General features: G+C 37.5%; 1 protein-coding gene across 9 annotated transcripts in view; it reads right to left on the reverse strand.

Annotated features, from left to right (window-relative positions):
* LMBR1 (limb development membrane protein 1) overlaps positions 1-26,699 on the reverse strand; it is a 210,272-nt gene that overhangs the window by 86,439 nt on the left and 97,134 nt on the right. For 7 of the 9 annotated variants that reach the window (XM_055269781.2, XM_055269778.2, XM_055269782.2 and 4 more), the window contains one exon: positions 26,523-26,626. The exons of 1 other annotated variant lie outside the window; for it this stretch is intronic. In XM_055269781.2, coding sequence (XP_055125756.1) covers positions 26,523-26,626 — 104 coding nt within the window. Of the gene's footprint in view, positions 1-9,534; positions 9,613-26,522; positions 26,627-26,699 lie in introns of those variants that run through there. One more of the 9 variants, XM_055269783.2, reaches the window with a different exon arrangement.

The following is a 26,699-nucleotide window of genomic DNA, read 5'->3' on the forward strand; positions in this document are numbered from 1 at the left end:
CAGTCTGTGACTGCCCAAGAATGAAAAAATATTAACAATGATACACAGAATCTGAAAAATAATAACAAGGTTGATTTAATAAACCTAAAGTAATCCCTTATAGGGAATATACCTCTATTTCAATCATTAAAGGAAAATTTACAAAAATGAATTTGAAATTAAACTACAAAAAGTATGTCTATCTTTTTTTTTAAGATGAGCTCTCACTGTGTTTCCCAGGCTGGTCTCTAACTCCTAGGCTCAAGTGATCCTCCCATCTCAGCCCCCTGAGTAGCTGGGATTACAAGTGTGCACCACCCTGCCCAACAAAATATATCAAATCCTAAACCTCATCAGAACTACTGCATTAACAACAGAGAATAGGTCAAAATATCTGAATGCAAAAAATTAACAACAAAGCTTAAATTAAAATACACTAATGCAATCATAGGCCATCTAAAAAGTAACAAAACAAGAATACTTTATAAAAACATAAAGTGTAGAAAATCTGTATTCAGATGCTCAAATAAATGAATTTTATTATGAAAGAAAAAATAAAAATAAAGCACTCAACTCAAGAATTTGTAAAAGGAACAACAAAATAAATCCTAGCAAATCACAATACAGGAAGAAATAGGCCAGGCACAATGGCTCATGCTTGTAATCCTAGTACTTTTAAAGGGGGAGGCAGGAGGATCATTTGAGCCCAAAAGTTCAAGACCAGCTTGGGCAACATAGCAAGACCTTATCTCTAACAAAAATTTTAAAATGAGATGGGCGTGGCAGCACGCACCTGTAGTCCCAGCTACTTGGGAGGCTGAAGTGGCAAGATCACTTGAGCCCAGGCGTTTGAGGTTACAGTGAGCTATGATCGCACTAGTGCACTCTAACCTGGGCAACACAGTGAAATCCTGTCTCAGAAACAAATAAAACAAAATACAACAGGAAATATAAATAAGTATAATAAAAAAGAGCAAAAAAGTAGGAAAAAATAAATCAAAGAATTCAGAATTCAAAAGAATTCTGATAAATGTCTGGCTAGAAAAATCAAGAAAATAAAGTAGCAAAAACACATTAGAAATAAGAAAAAAATGCAATCAAGACATAAGATTTTAAAAAGAATACCAAGTATAATTGTCAATAAATGGGAAAACAAATGACTTGAGGAACTAGAAAAACAAGAGCAAACCAACCCCAAAGCTAGCAGAAGACAAGAAATAACCAAAATCAGAGCTGATCTGAATGAAATAGAGACACAAAAAACCATATGAAAGATCAATGAAACCAGGAGTTGATTCTTTGAAAGAACAAATAAGGTAGATAGACTGCTAGCTAGACTAATAAAGATAAAAAGAAGATCCAAATAATCATAATCAGAAATGACAAAGAGGGCATTACCACTGATCCCACAGAAATACAAAAAACCATCAGGGACTATTATGAACACTTCCATGCACACAAACTGGAAAACTTACAAGAAATGGATAAACATACAAACATTCTGGGAAACATACAACCTCCCAAGACTGAACCAGGAAGAAATTCAAACCCTGAACAGATGAATGATGAGTTCTGAAACTGAGTCTGTAATAAAAAGCCAACTGACTAGAAAATGCTCAGGATCAGACAAATTCATGACCGAATCCTATCAAATATTTAAAGAACAGTTGGTACCATTCCTACTGAAACTATTCCAAAAATTTAAAAATGAAGGATACCTCCCTAACTCATTCTATGAGGCCAGCATCATTCTGATACCAAAACCTGGCTAAGACACAAAAAGAAAAAGAAAACTTCACACCAATATTCTTGATAAACATAGATGCAAAATCCTCAACAAAATACTAGCAAACCAAATCCAGCAGCACATCAAAAAGCTAATCCACCATGATCAAGTAGGCTTTATCCCTGGGATAGAAGGTTGGTTCAACACACTCAAATCAATAAATGTGATTCATCAAATAAACAAAACTAAAAACAGAAACCACATGATCAGCTGGGTGTGGTGGCTCACGCCTGTAATCCCAGCACTTTGGGAGGCTGAGGCAGGTGGATCACGAGGTCAGGGGTTCAAGACCAGCCTGACCAACATGGTGAAACCCCGTCTCTACTAAAAATACAAAAATTAGCCAGGCATGGTAGCACACGCCTGTAATCCCAGCTACTCAGGAGGCTGAGGCAGGAGAATCACTTGAACCCAGGAGGCAGAGGTTGCAGTGAGCCAAGATCACACCACTGCATTCCAGCCTGGGTGACAAAGCAAGACTCCGTCTCGAAAAGAAAACCACATGATCATCTCAACAGATGCAGAAAAAGCTTTCTATAAAATTCAGCATCTCTTCATGTTAAAAACTCTCAACAAACTAGGCTTTGAAGGAACATATCTGAAAATAATAAGAGCCATCTTTGACAAACCCACAGCCAACATCATACGGAACAGGCAAAAGCTGGAAGCATAGCCCCTTGAGAACCATAACAAGACAAGGATGCCCATTCTCACCACTCCTATTCAGCATATTACTGGGAAGTCCTGGCCAGAGCAATCTGGCAAGAGAAAGAAATAAAAGGCTGGGTGTGGTGGCTCACACCAGTAGTCCCAACACTTTGGGAGGCCGAGCTGGGTGGATCATCTGAGGTCAGGCGTTTGAGACCAGCCTGACCACCATAGTGAAACCCTGCATCTACTAAAAATAAAAAAATTAGCTGGGCGCGGTGGCAGGCACCTGTAGTCCCAACTACTAGAGAGACTGAGGCAGGAGAATAGCTTGAACCCGGGAAGCAGAGGTTGCGCCACTGCACTCCAGCCTGGGCGACAAAAAACGAAAAGAGAAGAGAGGAGAGGAGGGGAGTGGAGGGGAAGGGAGGGGAGAGGAGAGGTATTCATATAGGAAGAGAGGAAGTCAAATTATCTCTGCAGACGATATAACTTTATACCTAGAAAACCCCACAGTCTCTGCCCAAAAGCTGCTGGATCTAATAAACAATGCCAGCAAAGTTTCAGGATATAAAATCCATGTACAAAAATCAGTAGCACTTCTGTACACCAATAACATCCAAGAATGGCCACAAAAAATAAAATAAAATAAAATAAAATAAAAACCTAGAAATACAGCTAGTCAGAGAGGTGAAAGGTCTCTACAACAAGAATTACAAAATGCTGCTCAAGGAAATCAGAGATGACACAAACAAATGCAAAAACATTCCACATTCATGGATAAGAAGAATCATTGCTAAAATGGCCATACTGCCCAAAGCAATTTACAGATTCAATGCTATTCCTATCAAACTACCATTCTTCACAGAATTAAAAAAAACTACTCTGAAATTCATCCTAAGAAAGAAGAACAAAGCTGGAGGCATCACACTACCCAACTTTGAACTATACTACAAGGCTACAGTAACTAAAAGAGCATGGTACTGGTATAAAAACAGACACATAGATCAATAGAACACATAGACCAATAGAGGGCCCAGAAATAAAGCCACACACCTACAACCATCTGATCGTCAACAAAGTCGACAAAAACAAGCAAAGGGGAAAGGACTCCCTCTTCAATAAATGGTGCTGGGATAACTAGCTAGCCATATGCAGAAGACTGAAACTGGATCCCTTCCTTACACCATATACAAAAATCGATTCAAGATGGATTAAAGACTTAAATGTAAAACCTAAAACCATTAAAAACCCTGGAAAAAAATACCTAGGAAATACCATTCTAGACAGAGGCCCTGGCAAAGATTTCATAATGAAGACACCAAAAGTAACTAAAACAGAAACAAAAATTGACAAATGGGACCTAATTAAACTAAACAGCTTCTGCACAGCAAGAAACAAGCAAACAAACCAACCAACCTACAATAGAGTAAACAACAAGCTAAAGAATGGGAGAAAATATTTGCAAACGATGCATCTGACAAAGGTCTAATGTCCAGAATCTATAAGGAACTTAAACACATTAATAAGCAAAAAACAACCACACTAAAAAGTGGGCAAAGAACAGGAAGAGACACTTTTCAAAAAAAGAAATACATGTGGCCAAGAAGCACATGAAAAAAAATGCAACAACACTAATCATTAGAGAAATGCAAATCAAAACCACAATGAGACACCACCTCATACCAGTCAGAATGGCTATTACTAAAAAGTCAAAAAAACAACAGATGCTGGTGAGGCTGCAGAGAAAAGGGGATCCTCATATACTGCTGGTGGGAATATAAATTAGTTCAGCCATGTGGAAAGCAGTGTGGCAACTTCTCAAAGAACTTAAAACAGAACTACCATTTGATCCAGCAATCCCATTATTGGGTATATACTTAAAGGAATGTAAATAATTCTAACATAAAGATATATGCACTCATATGTTCACTGCAGCACTATTCACAATAGCAAAGGCATGCAATAACCTAAATGCTCATCAAGGGCAGACTGAATAAAGAAAATGTGGTACATATACACCATGGAATACTATGCAGCCATAAAAACAAATGAGATAGGCTGGGTGCGATAGCTCATGCCTGTAATCCCAGCACTTTGGGAGGCTGAGGTGGGCAGATCATCTGAGGTCAGGAGTTCGAGACCAGCCTGGCCAACATGGTGAAACCTCGTCTCTACTAAAAATACACAAATTAGCCGGGCGTGGTGGCGGGCGCCTGTAGTCCTAGCTACTCGGGAGGCTGAGGCAGGAGAATCACTTGAACCTGGGAGGTGGAGGTTGCAGTAAGCCAAGATTGCACCACTGCATTCCACCCTGGGTGACAAGAGCGAGAATCCATCTCAAAAAAAAAGAATGAGATCATGTCTTTTGCAGCAACATGGATGGAGCTGGAGGCCATTGTCCTAAGCGAACTAATGCAGGGATAGAAATCCAAACACTGCATGTTCTCCCCTATAAGTAGGAACTAAACATCGAGTATACACAACAGACACTGGGGCCTACTTGAAGGTGCATGGTGGAACAAGGGGAAGGATCTATCTATCTATCAGGTACTATGCTTATAACCTGGGTGACGAAGACAAGTATGGTGGCTCACGCCTGTAATCCCAGCACTCTGGGAAGCCCAAGTGGGCGGATCGCTTGAGGTCAGGAGTACAAGACCAGCCTGGCCAACATGGTGAAACCCCATCTCTACTGAAAATTCAAAATGTAGCTGGGTGTGGTGGCACACGCCTGTAATCCCAGCTACTCAGGAGGCTGAGGCAGGGGAATCACTTGAACCTGGGAGGTGGAGTTTGCAGTGAGCCGAGGTCAAGCCACTGCAATCCAGCCTGGGCAACAAAGCGAGACTATATCTCAAAAAATAAAAATAAAAAATGAAGATCTTCTTCAACAATTTTACCAAATCTTTTAAAATATCACACATGCACACGTACATTTGCAAACTAAACAACCTCCACCTCTAATTGTAAAAAAAAAAGATGAATGAATTATTATACTTCCAGAGCGTAAGACATTATATCTTAAATCATGGGGAATGTTCATAATATAATCTTACTGCATGCACAGTATGACCTATTTTTAAAAATACATTTAGAAAAAAAAATGTGAACATGTATAATTAACAGTCTTATCTCTAGAATTACAATTATAGGGAATAATTCTTCCATTATACTTTATGCTCTTCTGTTTTTTTCTGAATTTTTTAGAGTGGGTGTGTATGACTTATGTAATAAGAGTACAAACTAATGTTGTTTTTAATTTTTAATTTGTTCTTAGGAAGTAACTTCCAAGAGACCGGAACCCAAAAAAGCTTTTAAAAATACATCTGATTTCAGTTTATGAGACATACTAAGCTGGTTAAGAGCCCCAATGCCAGAAGTAAATTTCTTGGGTCCAAATCCTGTTTCCACTACTGTATAACCTTGGGCAAATTACTAAACTTTGCTGTGCCTCAGTTTCCTCCCATGTGAAACGAGGATATGAATAGCACCCCTACCTTATAGGGTTGTTATAAAGATCGAACGAGTATTATATATATATGAGTTATATATATTATATATGTAAATTATACATATTATATATATATATTATATATATGCTTAGGACAATATCTGGTTCTTAGTAAACACAATGTAATGGTTCACTATAATGACTCAAATTATTACCTTTGTCTCTGAAATTTCCAAGGCTTGGGAGTTCACATATCATTTGTGTTTCTAAATTAAATTTATGCCACCTTCTAATGCCATCCTATCACTCTCTTCCCAACTTTGTTCCCTACCATCTACAAACCTGTAAGAAGCAGTCCCATCTTTCTCGATGATGTGAGCACCTGGTTCACAAGTACTTCTTATCACATCCCCTGCCCTCGTAAGTAACATCCTAGCTCATCACCTCAATTCCAATGAGCTTCATGCCCATTCTACTATAGCCACCCACACATGCATTAATCCTATTCCGCCATCTCTCAGGCTCACTTCTAAGAACTCCAACTTTGAAACTGCCCTCTTAGTCCACAATTTCCTATCTTTTCTTGTCCCCTCAGTGCCCCAGCCTAGCTCTGACTCCACATCCTCAGAACCTTCACTCCCTTGTTCCCTCCTAATCCTTTCAATCAGTCTTCTCTTTCCCCGGCCTCAACCCCACGGTTCACTAGTGAATTTTAATGATGAGCCAGTATCAACAATATTCTAGAGCTCCTTGAACCTTTGGCTTCCACCAGATCAGCTTCAACAATCCTCTGGCACCTACTCCTTGATTCCCAGCCCTGTCAAAAAAAAGTTTGTATTATACAATCATGAGAAAGTTTTACTACTATATTCCAAAGTGGGCCTTCAGTGCTACTTGGCAATCTTTATACTGATTTCTGCCTGACTTTAGCAATTTTCACAACTTTTTTTTTTTTTGGTTTTGAGATGGAGTCTCGCTCTGTCGCCCAGGCTGGAGTGCAGTGGCGCAATCTCGGCTCACTGCAAGCTCCGCCTCCTGGGTTCACACCATTCTCCCGCCTCAGCCTCCTGAGTAGCTGGGACAACAGGCACCCGCCACCACACCCGGCTAATATTATCTTTGTATTTTTAGTAGAGATGGGGTTTCACCGTGTTAACCAGGATGGTCTCGATCTCCTGATCTCATGATCCGCCTACCTCGGCCTCCCAAAGTGCTGGGATTACAGGCGTGAATCACTGCACCTGGCCTTTCACAACATTTTTAAAAATGTTTTCCTTTCTTTTTTATCTATAATCTCATCCTCTACTTCCTTCCAACTACAACTGACTTTCCTCTACCTCAGTAGGACACAGCTGAGTGGGGTCTGTGAGTCCCTCACCTTCCCTCCCCTACACCTTAGCTTCTGTTTCCATTTCTATTTCTTTCATTCTATAAAAGAAAATACCTTGAATCCCTTTTCTCCTGTGGCCCAATCTCAGATGTTCATCTTCTCACATGTCATATCAGTGATTCTCAAATGTCAACCTGCATCATAATCACCAAGGGGCTTGCCAATTCCTGAGCATCAACCCCAAAGTGGTAACTCAGTTGATTCTGATGAAGACGGTTCAGATATATTGCTCTGTTTTTACCTAAGTGATCTTGCCTCTTCCAATAGCCAACAACTCTGAAGTTTATATCTTTAGTCCAAATCTTACAGCTGTGGCCAAGAACCATATACACCAACTGCCATCTTTCATTAAACGTCTCATCGGTACCTTAAACTTAATTCTAAGACCAAACTCATCATTTTATTCTCTATCTCTGCTCCTCCTTCAATATCACATACCTGAATATGTGACATCATTACCCACTTTGTTGTTTATGCCAGATACTTTGGAAACACCCTTGTCACCTACCTTTCCTGCTGAACCCCATATCCTACCCCCACCATACACCCTGAACCTCGGTCCAGTCAAACACCAAGTGCTTCTGATTCTACTTTGTAATTACAACTCAAATTCATCCCTTCTTTTCCTACTGCCACCATACCCATCCAAGACGATGATTTTTCTATTATAGATACACAAATAATAACAAGAACTGTCTGAAATACATACTCACATGTTTAAGCAGTCAATTCAGAAACATTTAGCCAAAAGAACTCTCTCTAGTCAAATCATATAAATTGTTCAAAAAGTTATTTCAAATTAGTCAATATTTCTTTTGAAAGTCAGTAAATAACTCACAAAAATAAATCTGCTCATTTCTAGTTATCGATCTATATTAAAAGAGTAAATCAACAATACTAATAGAAAAGGCTGCCACGGTACAAGCCATCAAAATTATTTAATATGATTATGCTTGTCCTATGAAATATTGAAGATAACTGATATAGTAAGAAAGAGCTGTTATTCTGACTTGATCCACTAGGAGGCTAGGATAGTTAAGTTTTCCCTTTTGTTAATTGTATTTTCTTTCTGTGATTAAATGAGACAAAACCTGTCCAACTTAAAATCAATTAAATACCACATGCATGAGCTTTAGATGAACATTTAAAAAAGATAAGTATGTTCATTAAATGCAATGTGGCAAATTTTTTACCTTCAAAAACTTTGAGCTAGAGAGAAGAGAGATGATGGGACTATAAATAGTCAGAAATTTCATTTGTTAATTCAGCTTCCACTAGTAAATATACAAGTACTAAAAATCTATAAGCTGTGATCACTATCTTTCTTGAGATCATAAAAATATTACCAAGCTTCAAGAACACAGCCTTTATGGCATGCCATGTGTGAGATTTTTAGACTTTTGGATGCCATTCTGACTGCAAAGTAATGAAAAGCATTGTGAGCACTTTTATCACCACCATTAATCACCAGCAGCACAGCATATAAGCAAAAAACATGCCGACTACTCATTTTTCCATTAAGGGTCAGAATCAGGAGCTAGAAAGCCCCAAGGGGAAGCTTCCTATCAACTCCATTCTTGCATATACTGGAGCTAAAAGATGTACCAGATGTCAGAGTAACTTATTAAAATGCCCTTCAAACAACAAAGTGGCAAAACACTGTAAACAAGGAAGAAGGTCTCCATTGTTCCTCTCAGTGAAAAAAGTCTCCTGAATACAAGATCACAGGACTATAAGAACTTCTATTTATTATCAATAACTGTACTTCCTTCACCTAGTTTTGAATGCTTAGATTATATCATATATCACCAGGATTTCATGAACTTCACAATATTTTTATTTCCCAGTATGAACACTTATCCTGCCATCCCCCACAAAAAAACCCGTAAGTTTAAGTTACTTTAGCGAAACTCCTTCCTTCTGATTGAAATTGCAGTATAATAAGCACTCAGTGTATTAGAAACACCACTGAAATTAAGTACTTTTCTGCCAATGAAACATGAGTTGTTGAGTAGGCTATAGAATTAATCACGTTAAATTCATACCAGCATTTTTTGAAATTACAATCTCAATATTATAAAACGTTAAATTAGATGAAATAGATTAGTAAAGACTAAACACTTGTAGACACATAGATTTCTTTTAGATTTAAATGGGAACTAAATGGATAGTCTACTACACTCAAATGGTTATGATATAATTGCTTCTTGGAATTTTTGTGCTGGTCAATTATACATTTAATTCACATCAATGAAGTGAAAATTACAATGTACTTACAAAAGCTCTATGGAGAAGCTGTCATGTTTCTATGGTGATGAACATTTAAACAAGGTTTTGCCTGGACATCTTGCCCTCCTGTAAGGGATGTAAAAACCACTTCATACACTATGTCTCTACCCATTAGGAAGCCTGGGAAAACTTCTACATTCACAGAACATTTAAAATAAATATTAAGCTGTTGTTTTCACTTAACAAAAAGGGTCTCTCAGTAACATTAAAATAAGGTTTGCTCAGCATGGCATCAAAATTGCACCAAACATATACACAGTCATCGGGGGAAGATCGGCAGAAGCACTAATAAAGAACAGAAAATAAAAGCAGGTATTAATTATTTTATTTTAAGCCATGAAAAAACTACAAACAAGCATCTCTAGAGAGTGTCAAACATTTCTCCCTTTGCTCTCAAGTAATCATTAAGAGTATACACGAAAAAGCTTTGGTCTCACGTCAAAGAAAACGGCTTTGTGAAAAGCTTTGTTAAGCTCTATAGTAAAACAGTGAAATGTTTTTTAATATTAATATGCTATGCAGTCTATCTTATATACAAATATACTTAATGTGGTCCATACAAGATAAAAAAATTAAAACTATAAGATGCTCAAGCTGTTAAAGCCGGACAAAAAGAAAGTGCTTGGGGTAAGTTAAAATAAAAACACTAGTATTGCTAGTTCATTGAATTAAGATCTCCATTGCATTAAAATTTATAGGCAGAAATTTCCCATGATATTAGACAAATAAAAATCCTCCAGATTACAAATAAATTAAGTTTTCAATATGTAAATGAAAGAACTGAATTATAAAAAGACTATGGTTACTAGATATCAAAATTTTTAAACATAATTCTGAATTTGGGAAAAAATTTTTCTTAGTACACCAAATCACATCAAATAATTCATTGGTTCACTAGTAAGGCTCTTTTCTTCTATTTTTGTACTAATAATTCTTCAGTTTGAAATTCATAGAAAAGAAGAAATGATAACTAACACTTGCAGAGCTCCTACTAGTTGCTTTATACCTGCTTACTGAATCTTTGCAATATATTAAAAGGTAAATTTGATTACACATAACAAAGTTCACACTCAAAAGAGTGAAATAATTTGCCTGCATGCCAGAATTCACTTTCAATTCAGGTCTGTCAGCCCTCAGGGCCCTGTGCTTTCCACCCCTACCCTTCACCCCCACCTCCCCAGTGACAGAAATAAGTCACAAAAGACAACACCACATGGAAATGAGGAAGTGGGGTAGAATGCTTAAAACAAACAAGACAAACCTATGATTTTAGTAAAGGACCTAAAAGCTTCTTTTACCGGAACGTTAATTTTCAGTTCCATAAAAGCAAGCTCCTAAGGTCAAATGCTCAGTCTTGTAAGAAACCTGTAATGCAGTAGAACATCTTAGCCAATATCCACTTTCATTTCATGAAACACTCAGGCACAAACTCCAACAAAGATACAACAAAAGAAAGATCATTAGGGTTATTACTTATTATATTATTACATTGAAACACAAAAGATATTAAGGTTTAAAATATAATAAAAAGCAATGCCACATGACAATTTAGGTAATAACATCATATTGCTTATGTGGCAAACAATACTTTACACAAAAAGCACTAGAAATTCCAAAACACCACAGAAGATCCTTTATGACAGTGAACAAAATAGGAAAGATGTACGTGAAAGCTTCCAGCTGCCTGCTCTCACTCCAGACTAGTCCCCCATGAGCTCTCTGCGCCCTTCTCTCCCAGGTTGCCACATTTCCTGCATCTCTCAATAAATAATAGCTATTTTGGGTGGGCAGATATGAGTGCAGATGCATACATACATATTATTTTATTAATATATTTATATGTTTTTCCATTGAAAATCAGCAAGTTTGGTTTGGTTTTATGTATCAGCCTCTGTTTAGCTAATGTGAGCTGATCATCAAGGGATAAATCGCCCTTTTCCCTTTCTATTTTAAAATAAAAGTTTACTATTTAGCTTTACATGTCTATTAAATACCCATGGATATACTACCCAACTAGAACAAACATTACCATGACCATCCTCCCAACCAAGTTAACCTTCTGCACCAACCTACCCACAGGTAACCACAAAACACTGCCATGTTTATCATCTATTTGCGTTCTTTAAAATTGTGGTAAAATATGCAAAACATAAAATTCACCATCTTAACCATTTTTAAGTGTACAGTTCAGTGGCATTACTACCTTCACACTGTTATGGTACCATCACCACCATCTATCTCCAGAATTCTTTTCATATTCACCAACAGAAACTCTGTACCCATTAAACAATAACTTGCTCCCCAATACACAGCCCCTGGCAACCACGATGCTACTTTCTGTTTCTACAAATTTGACAATGCTATAGGTATCTCATTTAAGGAGAATCATATAGAATTTGTCCCTTTGTGATTGGACTGTTTAACTTAGCAAGGTCCATCCACGTTGTAGCATGTGTCATAATTTCCTTCTTTAGGGCTGAATAATACTTCATTGTATGGATATACCACGTGTGGTTTACTCATTATTCATCATACACAGTTGGACTGCTTCCACCCTTTAGGTATTGTGAATAATGCTGCTATGAACATGGGTGTACATGTATGTGTTGGAGTTCCTGCCTTCAATTCTTTTGGATGTATATCCAGAAGTGGAATTGCTGGATCAGATGGTAATTCTATTTTTAATTTTTTAAGAAATTGCTATAGTTTTCCACACCAGCTCTTCCATTTTACATTCCCACCAACAATGCACAATATTTCCGATTCCTCCACATCCTTACCAATGCTTGCTGTTTTCTGGGTTTTGCTAGTAGTCATCCTACTAGGAGGTATGAAGTGGTATCTCATTGTAGTTTTGTTTGTTTGTTTTTAAAACAGGGTCTCACTTTGTCATCCAGGCTGGAGTGCAGTGGTACAATCTCGGCTTCTTGCAACCTCCACCTCCCAGGTTCAAGCGATTCTCCTGCCTCAGCTACCCAAGTAGCTGGGATTACAGGCACACGCCATCATACCCAGCTAATTTTTGTATTTTTACTAGAGACAGGGTTTTGCCATATTGACCGGGCTGGTCTCAAACTCTTGGCCTCAAGTGATCCTCCTGCCTCAGCTTCCCAAAATGGAGGGATTACAGGAATGAGCCACTGGGCCTAGCCTCATCGTAGTTTTGATCTGCATTTCCCTAGTGATTAGTGATGCTGATCATCTTTTCACGTGCTTATTGGCCATTTGTATATCTTCTTTGGATAGACTTTGGATGTCTATTCAGTTTCTTTGCCTATTTTGTAATATTTGATAGAGGAAGTTTCATCACCTAGTTCTTCAAAATTGCTCTGGCTATTCTTGGCTTTCTGCACTTCCATTAAATTTTTACCACCTGCTTGTCACATTCTATAAGGAAACTTTGCAGAATTTTTACTAGAATTGCAAAAACTCTAAAAATTATGAACACAGAATATCTATCAATTTATTTAGGTTTTCTTTAACATCTTCCTTTTTTTGAGACAGGGTCTTCCTTTATCACCAAAAGTGAAGTACAGTGGTACAATCATGGCTCACTGCAGCTTCGAACTCCTGGGCTCAAGCAATCCTCCCACCTTAGCCTCCCGAGAAGCTGGGACTACAGGCATGCGCCAGCTAGGCTCAGTTAATTTTTTTTTATTTTGTATTTTGTAGAGATGGGGCCTCGCTATGTTGCCCAGGCTAGTCTCGAACTCCTGGCCTCCTGCGATTCTCCCATCTCAGCCTCCCAAAGTGCTGGGATTATAGGCATGAGCCACTATGCCCAGCCGACATCTTTCAATAAGATTTTTTGTTTCCATTATTGTTTCCATAAAGGCTTTAAATATCATTTGTTAGATTTCAACATACCTTAGGCTGTCTTGCTATTATAATTGATTTTCAGTTTGTTGCTGGTATTGATTGATTGTTTTAATATATTAATCCTGTACCCAGCATCCTTGTTAAATTTTTTTATTTGGATAATCTATTTTTAAATTCAGTTAAGCTTGACTTTCTAGTTTTATTTACCACTATGCAGTTTCATTAGGACATGTGCAGGTAGTGCATGAAAACATTCCTATCCCTTCTAGACACTGCTCTTACCCACAACAGGAAAGAAAGAAGACAGCTCCTTCAATGGTGTAAGAGATCAGGCCATGTCAGCTCATCAACTTCATCATCAAAGTGTATGTGTAGAATCTGCTTCAGAAATGAAAGTCTTTTTTGTCAGGTAATAGCTTCATAATTATCACTCTTCTTGTTGTATTTTGTTTACTTTTGTTATTTTGGGTTTTTTGTGTGTTTTGTTTTTTTTTTTACAGCATTACACTACAATACTAGCTTGCTTCTAAAAGTGGTAACCAGCTCTGCATGGTGTAGAATGACTCAGCAGCATGCATTTCTGACAATACTGAGGACTAGATATCCTTAAGTTTTTCTATTAAAGAAAATCCCCTAGATAATATATTAAAAGTCTCCTTGAAATCTTTTTTGTCTACTAACTCTTTGGGTAATACACTGAGTTTGGGGCCTCTCATGGTGTTGGCTTTTCTCAAATGTTTGTTCGTCTTTGAATTCTCTGTGCATCTCCGTATTTAAGAACTCTTGTCCTGTTTGTTCTCCCTATCGTCTCCTGCCTCTGATGATACTGAATTTAGGGAATAGATCTAGAGAGTGAACAGAGGCAGGCAGGACTAATTCTGGGGGCTGTCTTGTATGTTGGTGGACCTTCATGAGCATTAACATGAACTCTCACATCACCAGTACCCACGTTCACTACTTCAGCCCAAAGCAAATGCTACCACTGCCTGCTGACTGCAGCTCCCTTCTCAGCACCCTGCTTCTGTCTGTCCCTTATGTCCTTCAGTAGCAGAGCCACATGGTTTTAATTCTCTTAAAGCCAGGTCAAAGGAGAACTTGAGGAGCACAGACAATCAAAAATCCTAAAATCAATTTGCGAAACTGCATAATATCCTATAGGAAAATAAAATGAAATGTTAGGGTTATCTTTTATACGAGGGAAGTCAATTGTGTCTCTATTAGATAAAATTCATTTGCATTGCTCTCTACTTCCTCCAAGGTAACTCTAACTCTACACAGATGTAAAAGGGCCTAGGCAGTGGAAAGTCAGTCAAAGGCACATACCCCTCCAGGACCTGATAATCCCCAGAATCTACCATACAATGCCCAGGACTCCATTAACAGACACCTGCATCTCTTTTGCCCATCCAGGACTCCCACTAACAGACACCTGCATCTCTTTTGCCCAGTTCCAAGTCTTGGACAATTTTTCCTGGCACCAGAAAAATATATGTACACAAGATGAACTGTTAAAGAAAGAAGGACATAAAATATAAGTACACACTAATTACAGTAAAACAATAATCCAAGTACAAATGTTGACAGGTACTTTGGAATGATACAAAATATGATTTGGGGCCGGGCACGGTGATGTACGCCTGTAATCCCAGCTACCTGGGAGGCTGAGGCAGGAGAATCACTTGAGCCCGGGAGGCAGAGGCTACAGTGAGCCGAGATTGCACCACTCTACTCCAGCCTGGATGACAGAGCAAGACTCTGTCTCAAAAAACACAAATACAAAAACAAACAAACAAACAAAACCCAAAATATGATTTGGGGTTAACTGGAGTCCTATAAAATTGTAAAAATTAGAATATTAATGAAAACCCAATAGAAGGCAAGCTAAACAGTAAAAGTAACCAAAACCATCAGTGTAATATGCTTCACGCAAGCCAAATAAGACACAGGAGAGGTAAACACTAAGAATCCTGACATACGGACGTATTCAGCAGTGGCTCGCAAACTTACAGGAATCATCTTGCAACCTTGAGAAGGAGTTTCTGAATGCTACCTTGGAAAAAATCTTCCTTAAACAGAACCTTAAGGTCGGGAGAGACTGAAACAACTACAAAGCTTTGTCGAGAGAGACTGAAACAACTACAAAGCTTTGCTCTGTTTGCTACAGAGCAAAGGACAGAAGAAAAGACCTGGGCTCCATACCTGTAGAATAAATCTAAGCAGATTCAAGCAGAGACAATCTGAATCTTCCCAGAGGTGGAAATAAGGCCAGAGAATGCAAAAAAGTCAATAAAGAACTGAATTACTACTATGTTCCAGATAAAAGGTCAGTAAAGCTAACAGGTAGAAGAGGAGTCATTAGTTCAAGATGATGGGTCTCACACACACACTTTTTAGCATAAAAGATGGGAGAAATATACAATAAATCACCAATCTACATGTCCCTAACACTAGCAATAGTACCTAGCATGCAATAAGCCATCAATAAATATTAACTGAATGATTTAATTATGCCAGAGGACAGAAGCACCAGCAGACTAGTGACATTGAGAAGTTCCTAAAAGACAGCAAATAGATGGGATCAAATCTATGGGAAAATGTCCAAGGAAAGGTATAGATGGGAGGCAGGGAGGGAGGGAGAAAGGGAGGGAAGGAGGGAGGCTGTGAAGGAGGCAGAGAAGGAGGGAGGCCGGGAGGGAAGGAAGGAAGGAGGGAGGGAAGAAGGAGGAAGGGAAGGGAAGGAAGGAGGAAGGGAAGGGAAGGAGGGAAGGAAGAAGGGAGGGAGGGAGTGGAAAAAAGAAGAAAAAGGTTAGCAGTGATTCCCAGTGCTACAAGCTGATAGTCAAAAAGCTCAAAAACATGTCTAATAATAGGTAAGAATATTAAGAAATCACAGGTAAGGGTAACGTTATTGTATAAATTGTTCTAGAATAACTGAATAGTAATACAGAGAGAAAATAACTTAGATTTTCTCTTTTTAACCACCTCACAAAATTAGCTACACATAGACGAAAACATTAGATCTTTGCAAAACTCAAGGACAAAGTGGCCAAAATAGAATAGACTATATTATTCATCCCAGCTTTGAAGGAATGATAACATTTGAAGAGCGAAACCAACTACCAAATTACTAAGAGTTTAGTTTAAGTGTAAAAATGTAGAAAAGCTAGCAGAAAACAAAATCAGGTTTTGTTTGGGCCTGCTTATATAATGTTTGTTATCAAGTCCTGAGTTTTCTCACACAATTAATTTAAAGAAAATTAAACAGCATGTGACATGGTTAAGTAGGACCAGGTCAAACGTATATATTATGAATCTTAAATTATAAGTCAACTTTCTAAAACCAGCCTTAATTATATCTTTATATATATGCCCTTTCTAATCAAAATTTACCTAATATATATACTTGATTACAATGATTAAATTATATATATTTTTAATCAACTTTAATGCTATTTTCTTGGCTTAGGATTTTCCAACAATACAGGTATCTATAGTAATATTAGCCGCAAACTCTTGGGAAGTCAGCGCCTACAGACGAACTCCAATACAGGTATCTGCAGTCATATTAGCGGCAAACTCTTGGGAAGTCAGCGCCTACAGATGAGCTCACAGGGGAGACTTTCTTCTGCCCAGAGCTAAGGCTGACAGTCTTCCTCTATCAATGGGCAAGGTGTGTGCATGCTTTAAAATCTGCCCTTTGCCTGGGCACGTCTTACTGAGCCTCAGTTCTGACTCCTAGTCTCTATGTGCCTCTAACCTCATTTTTTCCAAACTAAAGGTCCCACGTTACCTTGTGACCACCCTCCCTCCCCTGCTGAGGAAACCATAGCCTGGCTTATTCACTTACTCTTGGGGTTTTGTTGTTCCTGTTTGTTGTTCTTCAAATACTCAGAGATTTTTCTGGCTTTCTTGAGAACTTATCTATGTACTTAATAATACAGGCTGCTTGTTATATAGTTATATTTTTGACAAGGTCCTATTTAACAATAGGATGTGCTGTTTAGCTTCCTTTAAACCAACCATGTAAAAAAAACTCATGAGGTGACAACAAACATTATATAATCAGGCTCAAATAAAGCCTGATGTAGAAAATATAAAGACTAAAATTTCTCTTTGTGTGACAACTTACAATATTTTTGAAACTCTAATCTGCTGAACTCCTAAAACCCTGATTTTTTATAATTTTCATGTTATTTCTACATGCTGAAATAAGAAAACATTTCAAGGAGTTACTTCCCAATAAGTGATAAATATTTCTCAGTAAGTAACATTCCATGTCTAAGTTGTCTATTTTCAATAAAGTCAAACTAGATATAACTGGATCTTTTTTCTTTTATTTTTTAGAGACGGAGTCTCGCTCTGTCGCCCAGGGTGGAGTGCAATAGCATGATCTTGGCTCACTGCAACCTCCACCTCCCAGGTTCAAGCGATTCTCCTGCCTCAGCCTCCTAAGTAGCTGGGATTACAGGTGCCCACCACCACACCTGGCTAATTTTTATATTTTTAGTAGAGACAGTGTTTCACCATGTTGCCCAGGCTGGTCTCAAACTGACCTCAGGTAATCCACCTGCCTTGGCCTCCCAAAGGGCTGGGATTATAGGTGTGAGCCACCACACCTGGCCTAGTACTCCATTTTCTCTATGTGGCATTAATTTTAAGGTTTTAGGGCCATCCTGATGTGCTATACAAAAGTTTTCATAAGGCCGGGTACAGTAGCTCAAGCCTGGAATCCCAGCATTTTGGGAAGTCAACGTGGGCAGACTGCTTGAGGCCAAGGAGTTGGAGACCAGCCTCAGCAACACAGTAAAACCCCATTTCTTTAAAAGAAAAAAAAAAAAAAGTTTTGATCAGCCAAATACAAGATCTAGTGAAGATTAACTTGGACAGAACTTTCTGTATTGTTACTAGTAGTATGCTCTTCATTACCTTGTATTTAAACGTCAGTGTACCTTTTATTTATGATATTTAACCAATTATCCATTATAGGCATTAGTTAAGCAATCCATGACTAGGAATTTTTTAAAATAGAAAACAGCTCAAAACCACGCCTATGGCTTGTCCTGTTCAGCTGAGTCAAGCACTGAAATCATGAGCATCCTACCCTGACCTCTACTAATACCTGGCGTACTCACCAAACCCCACATTCACAGGCTCTCAACATGTCTTGTTTTAAAGAAAAAAAATATAAAATACTCATAAATATATAATATTTATTTTTATTTAAAAAATAAGAAATAGTATGAGGTATATTTACAGAATGAAACTGCAGAAAACCTTCTGTAATTTCTAGGAGATCTGAGAATCATTTGGTAAAAAATTGGCTGGGCGCAGTGGCTCACACCTGTAATCCCAGCACTTTGGGTGGCCAAGGCAGGTGGATCACCTCAGGTCAGGAGTTCAAGGGCAGCTTGGCCAACATGGTGAAACCTCGTCTCTACTAAAAATACAAAAATTAGCTGGGCGTGGTGGTGGGCGCCTGTAATCCCAGCTACTTGGAAGGCTGAGGCAGGAGAATCACTTGAACCCAGGAGGCAGAGGTGCAGTGAGCCAAGATCTCACTATTGCACTCCAGCCTGGGCAACAGAGCAAGACTCCGTCTCTAAAACTAAATAAATAAATAAATCTAGCATTATAAAACAACTTAAAATTTCTTCTTCCTCTGTGCTACAGAAAGAATAAATGTATTCCATAAAACCGATCACTTCAATATATTGAATCCTAACTTTTTCTACTGTTAGTGTGTCCTTATTTTTTCAGTTTTTGCCTGCTGATCTTATTTTTAATCCCTAAAAGAAGACACATTCACATACATATTTTTTAATGTTTCAGTTGCTTTAGAATTCAGTCACTTCAGAACAATACAACCTTGTCTTTCTAGATGAGAATTTCCTTTCTTTAACAGAAAATATGCAAACCAATAAATATTTAAGTCGTATCATGTTAGTGACTTAAGTTTTAAAGAAAAGTAGATTTATCACAGGCTAAAATATTACCTAACATCAAACTATCAAACAATCTTACTGCCTTTGATGTGTATAAATACACAACTTCTATTTCTGGTATACTAAATGACAAATAAATGGACTGTAAATTAATGTACCAAGGTTCAGCTATATATTGACAAACATTTCATAGATCAAAGATTAACACTGTGACCCACTGAATAAATTATTTTATACATGAATAAATATGAGCTTAAGTGCCAAATAAATCTAAGATTGTAACAATTCAAGCCCTAGCCTCTCTGGTAAGCTCTTGTCCTGCAGGCCTGTGGTACCCTAATGACTTAAGAAGCTCTCCAGTAGCACTAAATCTGATATTTAATTTTACTTTCAAATAAAGTTTATTCCAACCAAGGGTGAGTAGTTTTCTATTCCCCCCAAAAACTTTTAGAAAAGATACTCTAACAATGACTATTTCTATAAAACTGTTTCATGAGTATTGGAAGTATTACGGCCAGTTTAAAGTATAATTACTTTAAAATCTGTACTTGGTAACTTTCTGTTTCCTCTCTGCCAAAGCTTTTCTTCATTTAACAGAGGCCTGAACTATCAAACATTATGAGACATTAGTTAGTAATTTAATCATAATATAAAAGGGTTTGAAGTTTAGTTATCTATTAAACATAATACCTATTTTTTACAACCTATACTGTTCTAAAACAGATCCTATTTCAAAAAATAAAATAAAAGCTGAATATGTCAATACCAATGTAATTTCTCATGTCACTGCTCTTAGATATAAAAAATAATCCTACACAAGTTCTCCTGATGTTTCATCATCAGCTTTAACATAGTTGGTACATTTAAGCACCTAATAATAACTGCTACTTAAAATGTGTCTTGGGTACTTTACCAACCTTTTAGGTGAGGCTACTAAATCCCTCAGCAACCCTGGTAAACAGGTACAGTTAGACTCATTTTATAAATGTGGACACAATGAAATACGCCCTAAGTCACAGTCAGTAAGAAGAGTGAAGATTGAAGTCCAGGTATTCTGAATTCCAAAGTTCCTATTTTTTGCCACTGTTATGCAAATAAAGAGACAATCTAGCCTTTAAATATAGAAATTTATCATTTTTCGATAGTGAGAGGCAAAGATGAACATACTATACAGTGTTCAATTCAAAGTATACCATTACAATGTATATGGAAACTGAGTGACGTTTTAAAAAAAAGCTATTACTTAACAATAACAGATACTATAAAGCCATAATTTAGTGCCCTCCTAGATCCAATTGTATTAAGAACAGTGACAAAATTAATGTCATTTCCTGAACTAAATAATTTTCAATTCAAAATTTTTATAAACTCAAATGATTTTTAAATGAAATAAATGTATTTACTCTTTTCCTCAAAATAATACTTTCCTATTTCTTTCTGAGTTCCCATATGCCCAGATTTGATGTTTCAAATGCTCACTTTACATGGTTATAACCACACCTTTACAGTAAAACAATTCCAAAAGGAAGCTGAAGTATCACGGCATTATCAGAATAGAGTATTTTCAAAATAATCATTCTGATCCATAACCACTTCTAAGGTAAAAACTAGTGCTCTCAATTGGGGGATGGTAGAGGATTTCTATTAATAAATTGCTCTATGATTTTTTTTCTTGAAGGTGTTGGGAAAATCAAATTAACACATAACAATAGTTAGTGAGATATGGCTTCATTTTCTGTAATAAACACTAAGATCAAAACATGACCCAAGTTAAATTTCCTTGCAGGGTTCCCAGCAGGGGCTTCCCTTTTGTCTGTGATTTCCTCTCACCCACCAGAACCAGGCCAAATATGCGCATGTGCCACTAACACTAAGCAGCACTTCCTTAATCACTCATTTCCAACAATTTATGGATCATCAGTGGCAAAAAACGAGCAAAAATAATGAAAGAATGCAATGAAAGCTCGTGGAGACAGAGGCTGGACTTCCTACTCACTCTGTGTCTCTTTAAGATGGAGGCCTGATACAAATTAGCCACTGGGGGGAAAAAGTCATCTGGTCATAAAATACAGTACAAGGTCACTTTTATGTAAGTTTGCCAAAAGGGACATAAACCAGGACAATTTCAAACTGTGACACAGGATAGAAACATATTAAAAAAATCTTTGTTCCTCCTCTATTGTGCTGTCATGTTGCTCAGCTTTATAGACATTCCAAGCACCAGCACAGAACTCTTCGCTTCCACCTGGTCAGTCCAATTAATTAAGAAAGGAAGTTACCTAAAATTTTGTACATTTTGCTTTTATTATCAAGCACTTTGTTTGAAGTTATAGGAGTTAACCTCTTAATCCTACAGACCGTGTGCCATGCTCTGGCCATTCGGGGATGTCTGGATGGTTTGGATAATTGGTCAGGATGTTGCTTATGTTACCTTTTATGCTATGACTTCAAATCAAAGATAGGCATTAAAGTGAAGTACAAGAGAAATTTACTCCCAGAAAAATCTTGGGTTTATGAATTAATCTGTCATAAAATTTACATAACAATCATATGGAGATATTTTCTCCCACTTTCATTAAGTTGTTGAATTTTTTTTCCTCTTAACATTTTAATTCAAAATAAGATGTTAAGATATAATATAAAACAAATATATTCCTAACTACCACTTAAACACTGGCCAGAGGTTATACCTCCAGAGTTCCTTACAAAATCAGAAAAGATCTCTGATGTTAATCCAGATAACCTGGAGGTCTTTTCTGGAGTGGAGGAGGGAGATATATCACACAGCCAATCTGAGGTATAAGTACAGCAGTGATGTCTGCCTTAAGATGTTCCCTGAGCCCTAAGAGCCACATACTGCAGAAAAAGCAGGCTTACTGCCAAACAAAACAAAAATCACCAAATGGAACCTTTTTATCAGAGTTGAAAAATTAAGATGTAAACACAGTCACTTTCAAATACCTATGAACATACCTAAAGCTCAATACAATACACGTAGGTGACAGCAAATAAATTTGGTAAATATTTAACTGCTAACAATAAGTCTAAATTCCAAGATAAAAGTTAGCTGCTTACTAAAAAAGTTTTACTTTATCAAAACCGTTTCTATCCTCTTACACTGGAGAATTATAAAGTAAGGGAATAGCAAGGAGATGGTCCTAGTAAAACAGAAACACACACCACCGCCACCATAAGAAGAGAGAAGCAAAGCTATTGAAGGCCCTTAAAAGGACATAGTCAACCCCCCAGGCCTAATATGTCCTGTTTGAATTAACATAGTGGTTTAATTAAAAACTAAGTAGAGAATTCTGCTTAATTTGATTTTCAATTCAAGCTCTGCATCCGCCCATGGCCAGTGGCCAATTTCCGCATCTCGGCACAATATGCAAGAAGCTGTTTGAACATCGATTGCCCAGGGGAATCCATGGGAGTAGAGTGGGGCCATATGCCATTTAGGGATACACCAGACTTAGACACAGTAAAACAGCACCAGGAGGGTGGCCACAGGAAAAAAAAAAAAAAAAAGGAAATTTTACTTAACCATATTACAAGTTTGTCATTGCTCAAATTAGTGTGCTGAATCTACCAATTAGAAATGTTTCTAGCCTCTCTTCAATATCACTTCAGAAACTATATGTGTCAAATGTAATCGATGAGCAAGCAGCTTTAAAGGAATATACATAAATATATGTACTTATTAGCCAAATATGTTAAACATTTTAATGACTGTGATCAATCAACATTAATTTCAATAAAGCAGCAAAGTTAATTCTAATAAGTACTGTGTAAAGAACCATGTATCTTTAAAAATGTTATTTAGAACTTACACAGGTAATTAACAAATGATTCTAGACTACGGAAATATACAACATGAAAGGGCTCAAAGGTATGCTTAACACATTTAGACTTAACGACACAATATTAATAACCTTTCCAACTTTCATGTGACTGATTTTAAAACTGAAAAATACGAATATTTTTAAATAACATGCCTTGATTAGCTTAATTTTAAAACTTTCTACACATTTCTACTAGGATCTAGGACACACCTTATCTTCAAACAAGTTTGTTTCAAAGTATGCTAGCTGTAATGCTCAAGCTGAGTTATTCTACTTCAGTACATGCCATTTCAAAATGGGAAACATATTTTAAAACTGCCTGACTGAGGCAGGAGAATGGCGTGAACCCGGGAGGCGGAGCTTGCAGTGAGCCGAGATTGAGCCACTGCACTCCAGCCTGGGCGACAGAGCGAGACTCCGTCTCAAAAAAAAAAAAAAAAAAAAAAAAAAACTGCCTGAGATAATAATCTGTGAGGAATTAAAAGATGACTGTATTGTATTCAGTTGCTTGCTTTCTGAGGCCCATATTTTATAGAATATTTAGTGATAATAAGTATTCTAGAATACTTATTAGTGATTAGTGATATTTTATAGAATACTTATTAGTCAAATGCATTTAAAGACTACCTCGAAGATAAAGGTAATTTAATAATAGCTAACATTTACTAAGTGAAGTCCTGGGCTATGTGCATTACATGAATAATCGCATCTTATTTAATCACCAAAATGATACAATAAAGTAAACATCATTATTACACTCGTTTTATAGAAAGCAACCCCGCGGTTTAAATGAAATCACCTGCCCAGGCAGTCTGACTGATGCCAAATTTTCTGACGGTTGCAGCTTCACCATCTTCTGCTGGCCTCTTTTCCTCAGCATATCGGTATAGTCAGACTCTCCAACTTTAAAATGATTCTTCCGCCCCTACCTTCAAGCTGGGGCGGAAGGTAGGAATCCCATCTCCCTCCTTCCTTTAATGGCATTAACAACCAAATTCTTTAATTTGGTTTTCTGCAGCACCTATTACAACTTCCCAAGTCAGACAAATGGCAGTCATCCGGGGCTACACCTCACTGCTCTCTTTTTAAGTCTTCTGCTGTGTTTGGGAATTAATTGGATTCGTAGTTGCCTATATCCTACAGTCATTCAATATTTCAGTCCCATTTGAGGTCAGGAAACACAGCTGGTGACCCTCAAGTGATGTTTAGGCAACTAACATGGTCAAAGATGTGCTAAGAAAAGAATATTAATCGTGTATAAAAAGACTAAAAATTTTTTTTAAAAGAGGAAATAAGTGCTGTACAATCGTATGTGTGAAATATCTCTAATTACCTTCTAGGATCCCTCCTCAGCTGATTCTCCCTTTGACTTTAAGTCTATTAAGGGGGAAGAGGAGAAAAATGACATGTCATTGGGATTTTTTGTCATTTTTTCTTTTTTAATTCTGGAGATTGTTGCTAATTCTTCAAACAGATTTAGCCAAGTCCCTTTCCTAGTTGGTTAATTCACAAGAAGGGAAGAAAATAACTTGGAGGCAAAGAGTTTGTCCATATTACACCCTGTTACTGTAAATAACAATCTATTCAACTAGATTTTTATAAAAAGTATAAATTAGGTAAATACTGCCTATAATGTCAAATATGAAAATATAGTTCACACCAAGCTTTATCATTTGTTTTTTGTATGTGGTACTATTACACAAGAGGAAGTGTCAGGAAGAGGGAAGAACTTTGCTTATTTTAAGCAAACGTCGGCAGGCAATGTCACAGAGTCAGGTGCAGGACTGATTCGGCACCATGATCTACAGAACAGTGTTCTGCACTGTGTGGGGCATGTATTCCTTTGTACTCCTTTCCTTTGTGACCTGCACAAAGTCTAAAATGCATATTTATCTCTAAATATACTCAAATGGTAGATGAGGACAATTATTTTCAAAAATCCTATTCTGGCTTCTCTGTTGCCTACAACATAAAACTCAAATGACCAGACGGAGGACTCCAGACCTCCAGAATTCAACCCTGGCAAGCAGCTTGTGCACCCTCATCTCTCACCATTCTCCAGTATCTAAGTACCGGCCATTCCCTCAATTCTGTCAGAGCTCTGGGCCTTTGCTCAAGCCTGGAATGCCACACTCTAGCAAAGCCCTGCTCATCCTTCAAGTCCCAGCCCAAGTCTAGGTTGACTTCCCCTGTGAAGCCTGCTCAGATTCCCCAGGAAAATCAAGATATCCATTCCTTTCAGGGTTTCCCATAAGACTTCATTATATAAAAGGGCTTCAAACTGCATCTTATTTGTTTACATCTGTCATTTCTCCCACTGTCCGACCCTTGAAGGCTGGAGCCCCATCTTTTCATCTGTGTCCCCAGCAAGCTCCTATAAATAGCAAAATAACTGCTACTTAAGGAACTGGTTAATAAAACTCTGAATTCTCAATAAAATTCATTCTCTGTTGAATGAATGAATATCCACCAAAAGTTATGGTTCCAAAATTCTACAGAAATTGCCTTCTCAAGAGTCTACAATGACCTCCTTTCTTCTTCTTGTTCATTCTTGGTTTTTGTTTGTTTCTGAGAAAGGCTGGAGTGCAGTGACGCGATCACAGTTCACACCGTGGCTTCAACCTGCAGGCTCAAGCAATCCTCCCACCTTAAGTCTCCCGAGGAGCTGGGACCACAGGTACCCATCGCCACACCCAGTTAATTTTTTTTTTATTTTTAGTACAGACAGGGTCTCACTGTGTTGCCCAAACTGGTCTCGAAGTACTGGCCTCAAGCGACCCTCCTGCTGCAGCCACCCAAAGTGGTGGGATTACAGGTGTGAGCCGCTGCACCCGGCCATTGACTAAATTTTAATTGCCTGTCTTAAGAATACATCATGATTTTTTAAATTACAATGCATAAAAGCCAGTTTTCTAATGTCAGGTTTGACTGCCAGAGTCATTCATTCTGATCCTGGTATATTTACTAAATGTGAAATCAGCTGTCGGTTTTCAGCTGCAGACTGTTAACGTATGGAATAACAGCTAGACAACAGAAAGGGGAGCCCATGGAAATAACACTTTACTGTCACCTTAAACTAAATAAGATACTCTAAGAAAAGAATAGAAGCTATTATATCAGGTTTATCCGTTACACTAAATGTACGCATGCTGTAAAAGTGCTCACAGGTCTAAAAGATGTCTCTCTCATGGACATGCAAAATAATTCCATATGCAGAATTACTGTTATTGTTAACAATGTGTTGTTAATATTATGTATTACTCATTTAAATTTTTATATTCCATATCAATAATTTAAGTCTGCTTTTTCTAGTTCAATGTGAATGATATTTAATTCCTCACTTAACCAATTTAATTCCAATACTAGATTCACTTACCTTTTTCAGGCCAGCAAAGCCTTCTGATTCCAGAAAGAAAAAGGCAAAGGGCATCAATACAAATAAACAGAGGTTGGAAAAAAGGGAAGCAAGATTCCACAAACCTATAAAAAGGGTAACAAGAAAAGAAGAAAAACAGGTTAGATATTGAAATTGATATTAATCAAGATCTATACT

Source organism: Symphalangus syndactylus, chromosome 6, assembly GCF_028878055.3.
Source record: "Symphalangus syndactylus isolate Jambi chromosome 6, NHGRI_mSymSyn1-v2.1_pri, whole genome shotgun sequence".
Taxonomy (NCBI): Eukaryota; Metazoa; Chordata; class Mammalia; order Primates; family Hylobatidae; genus Symphalangus; species Symphalangus syndactylus.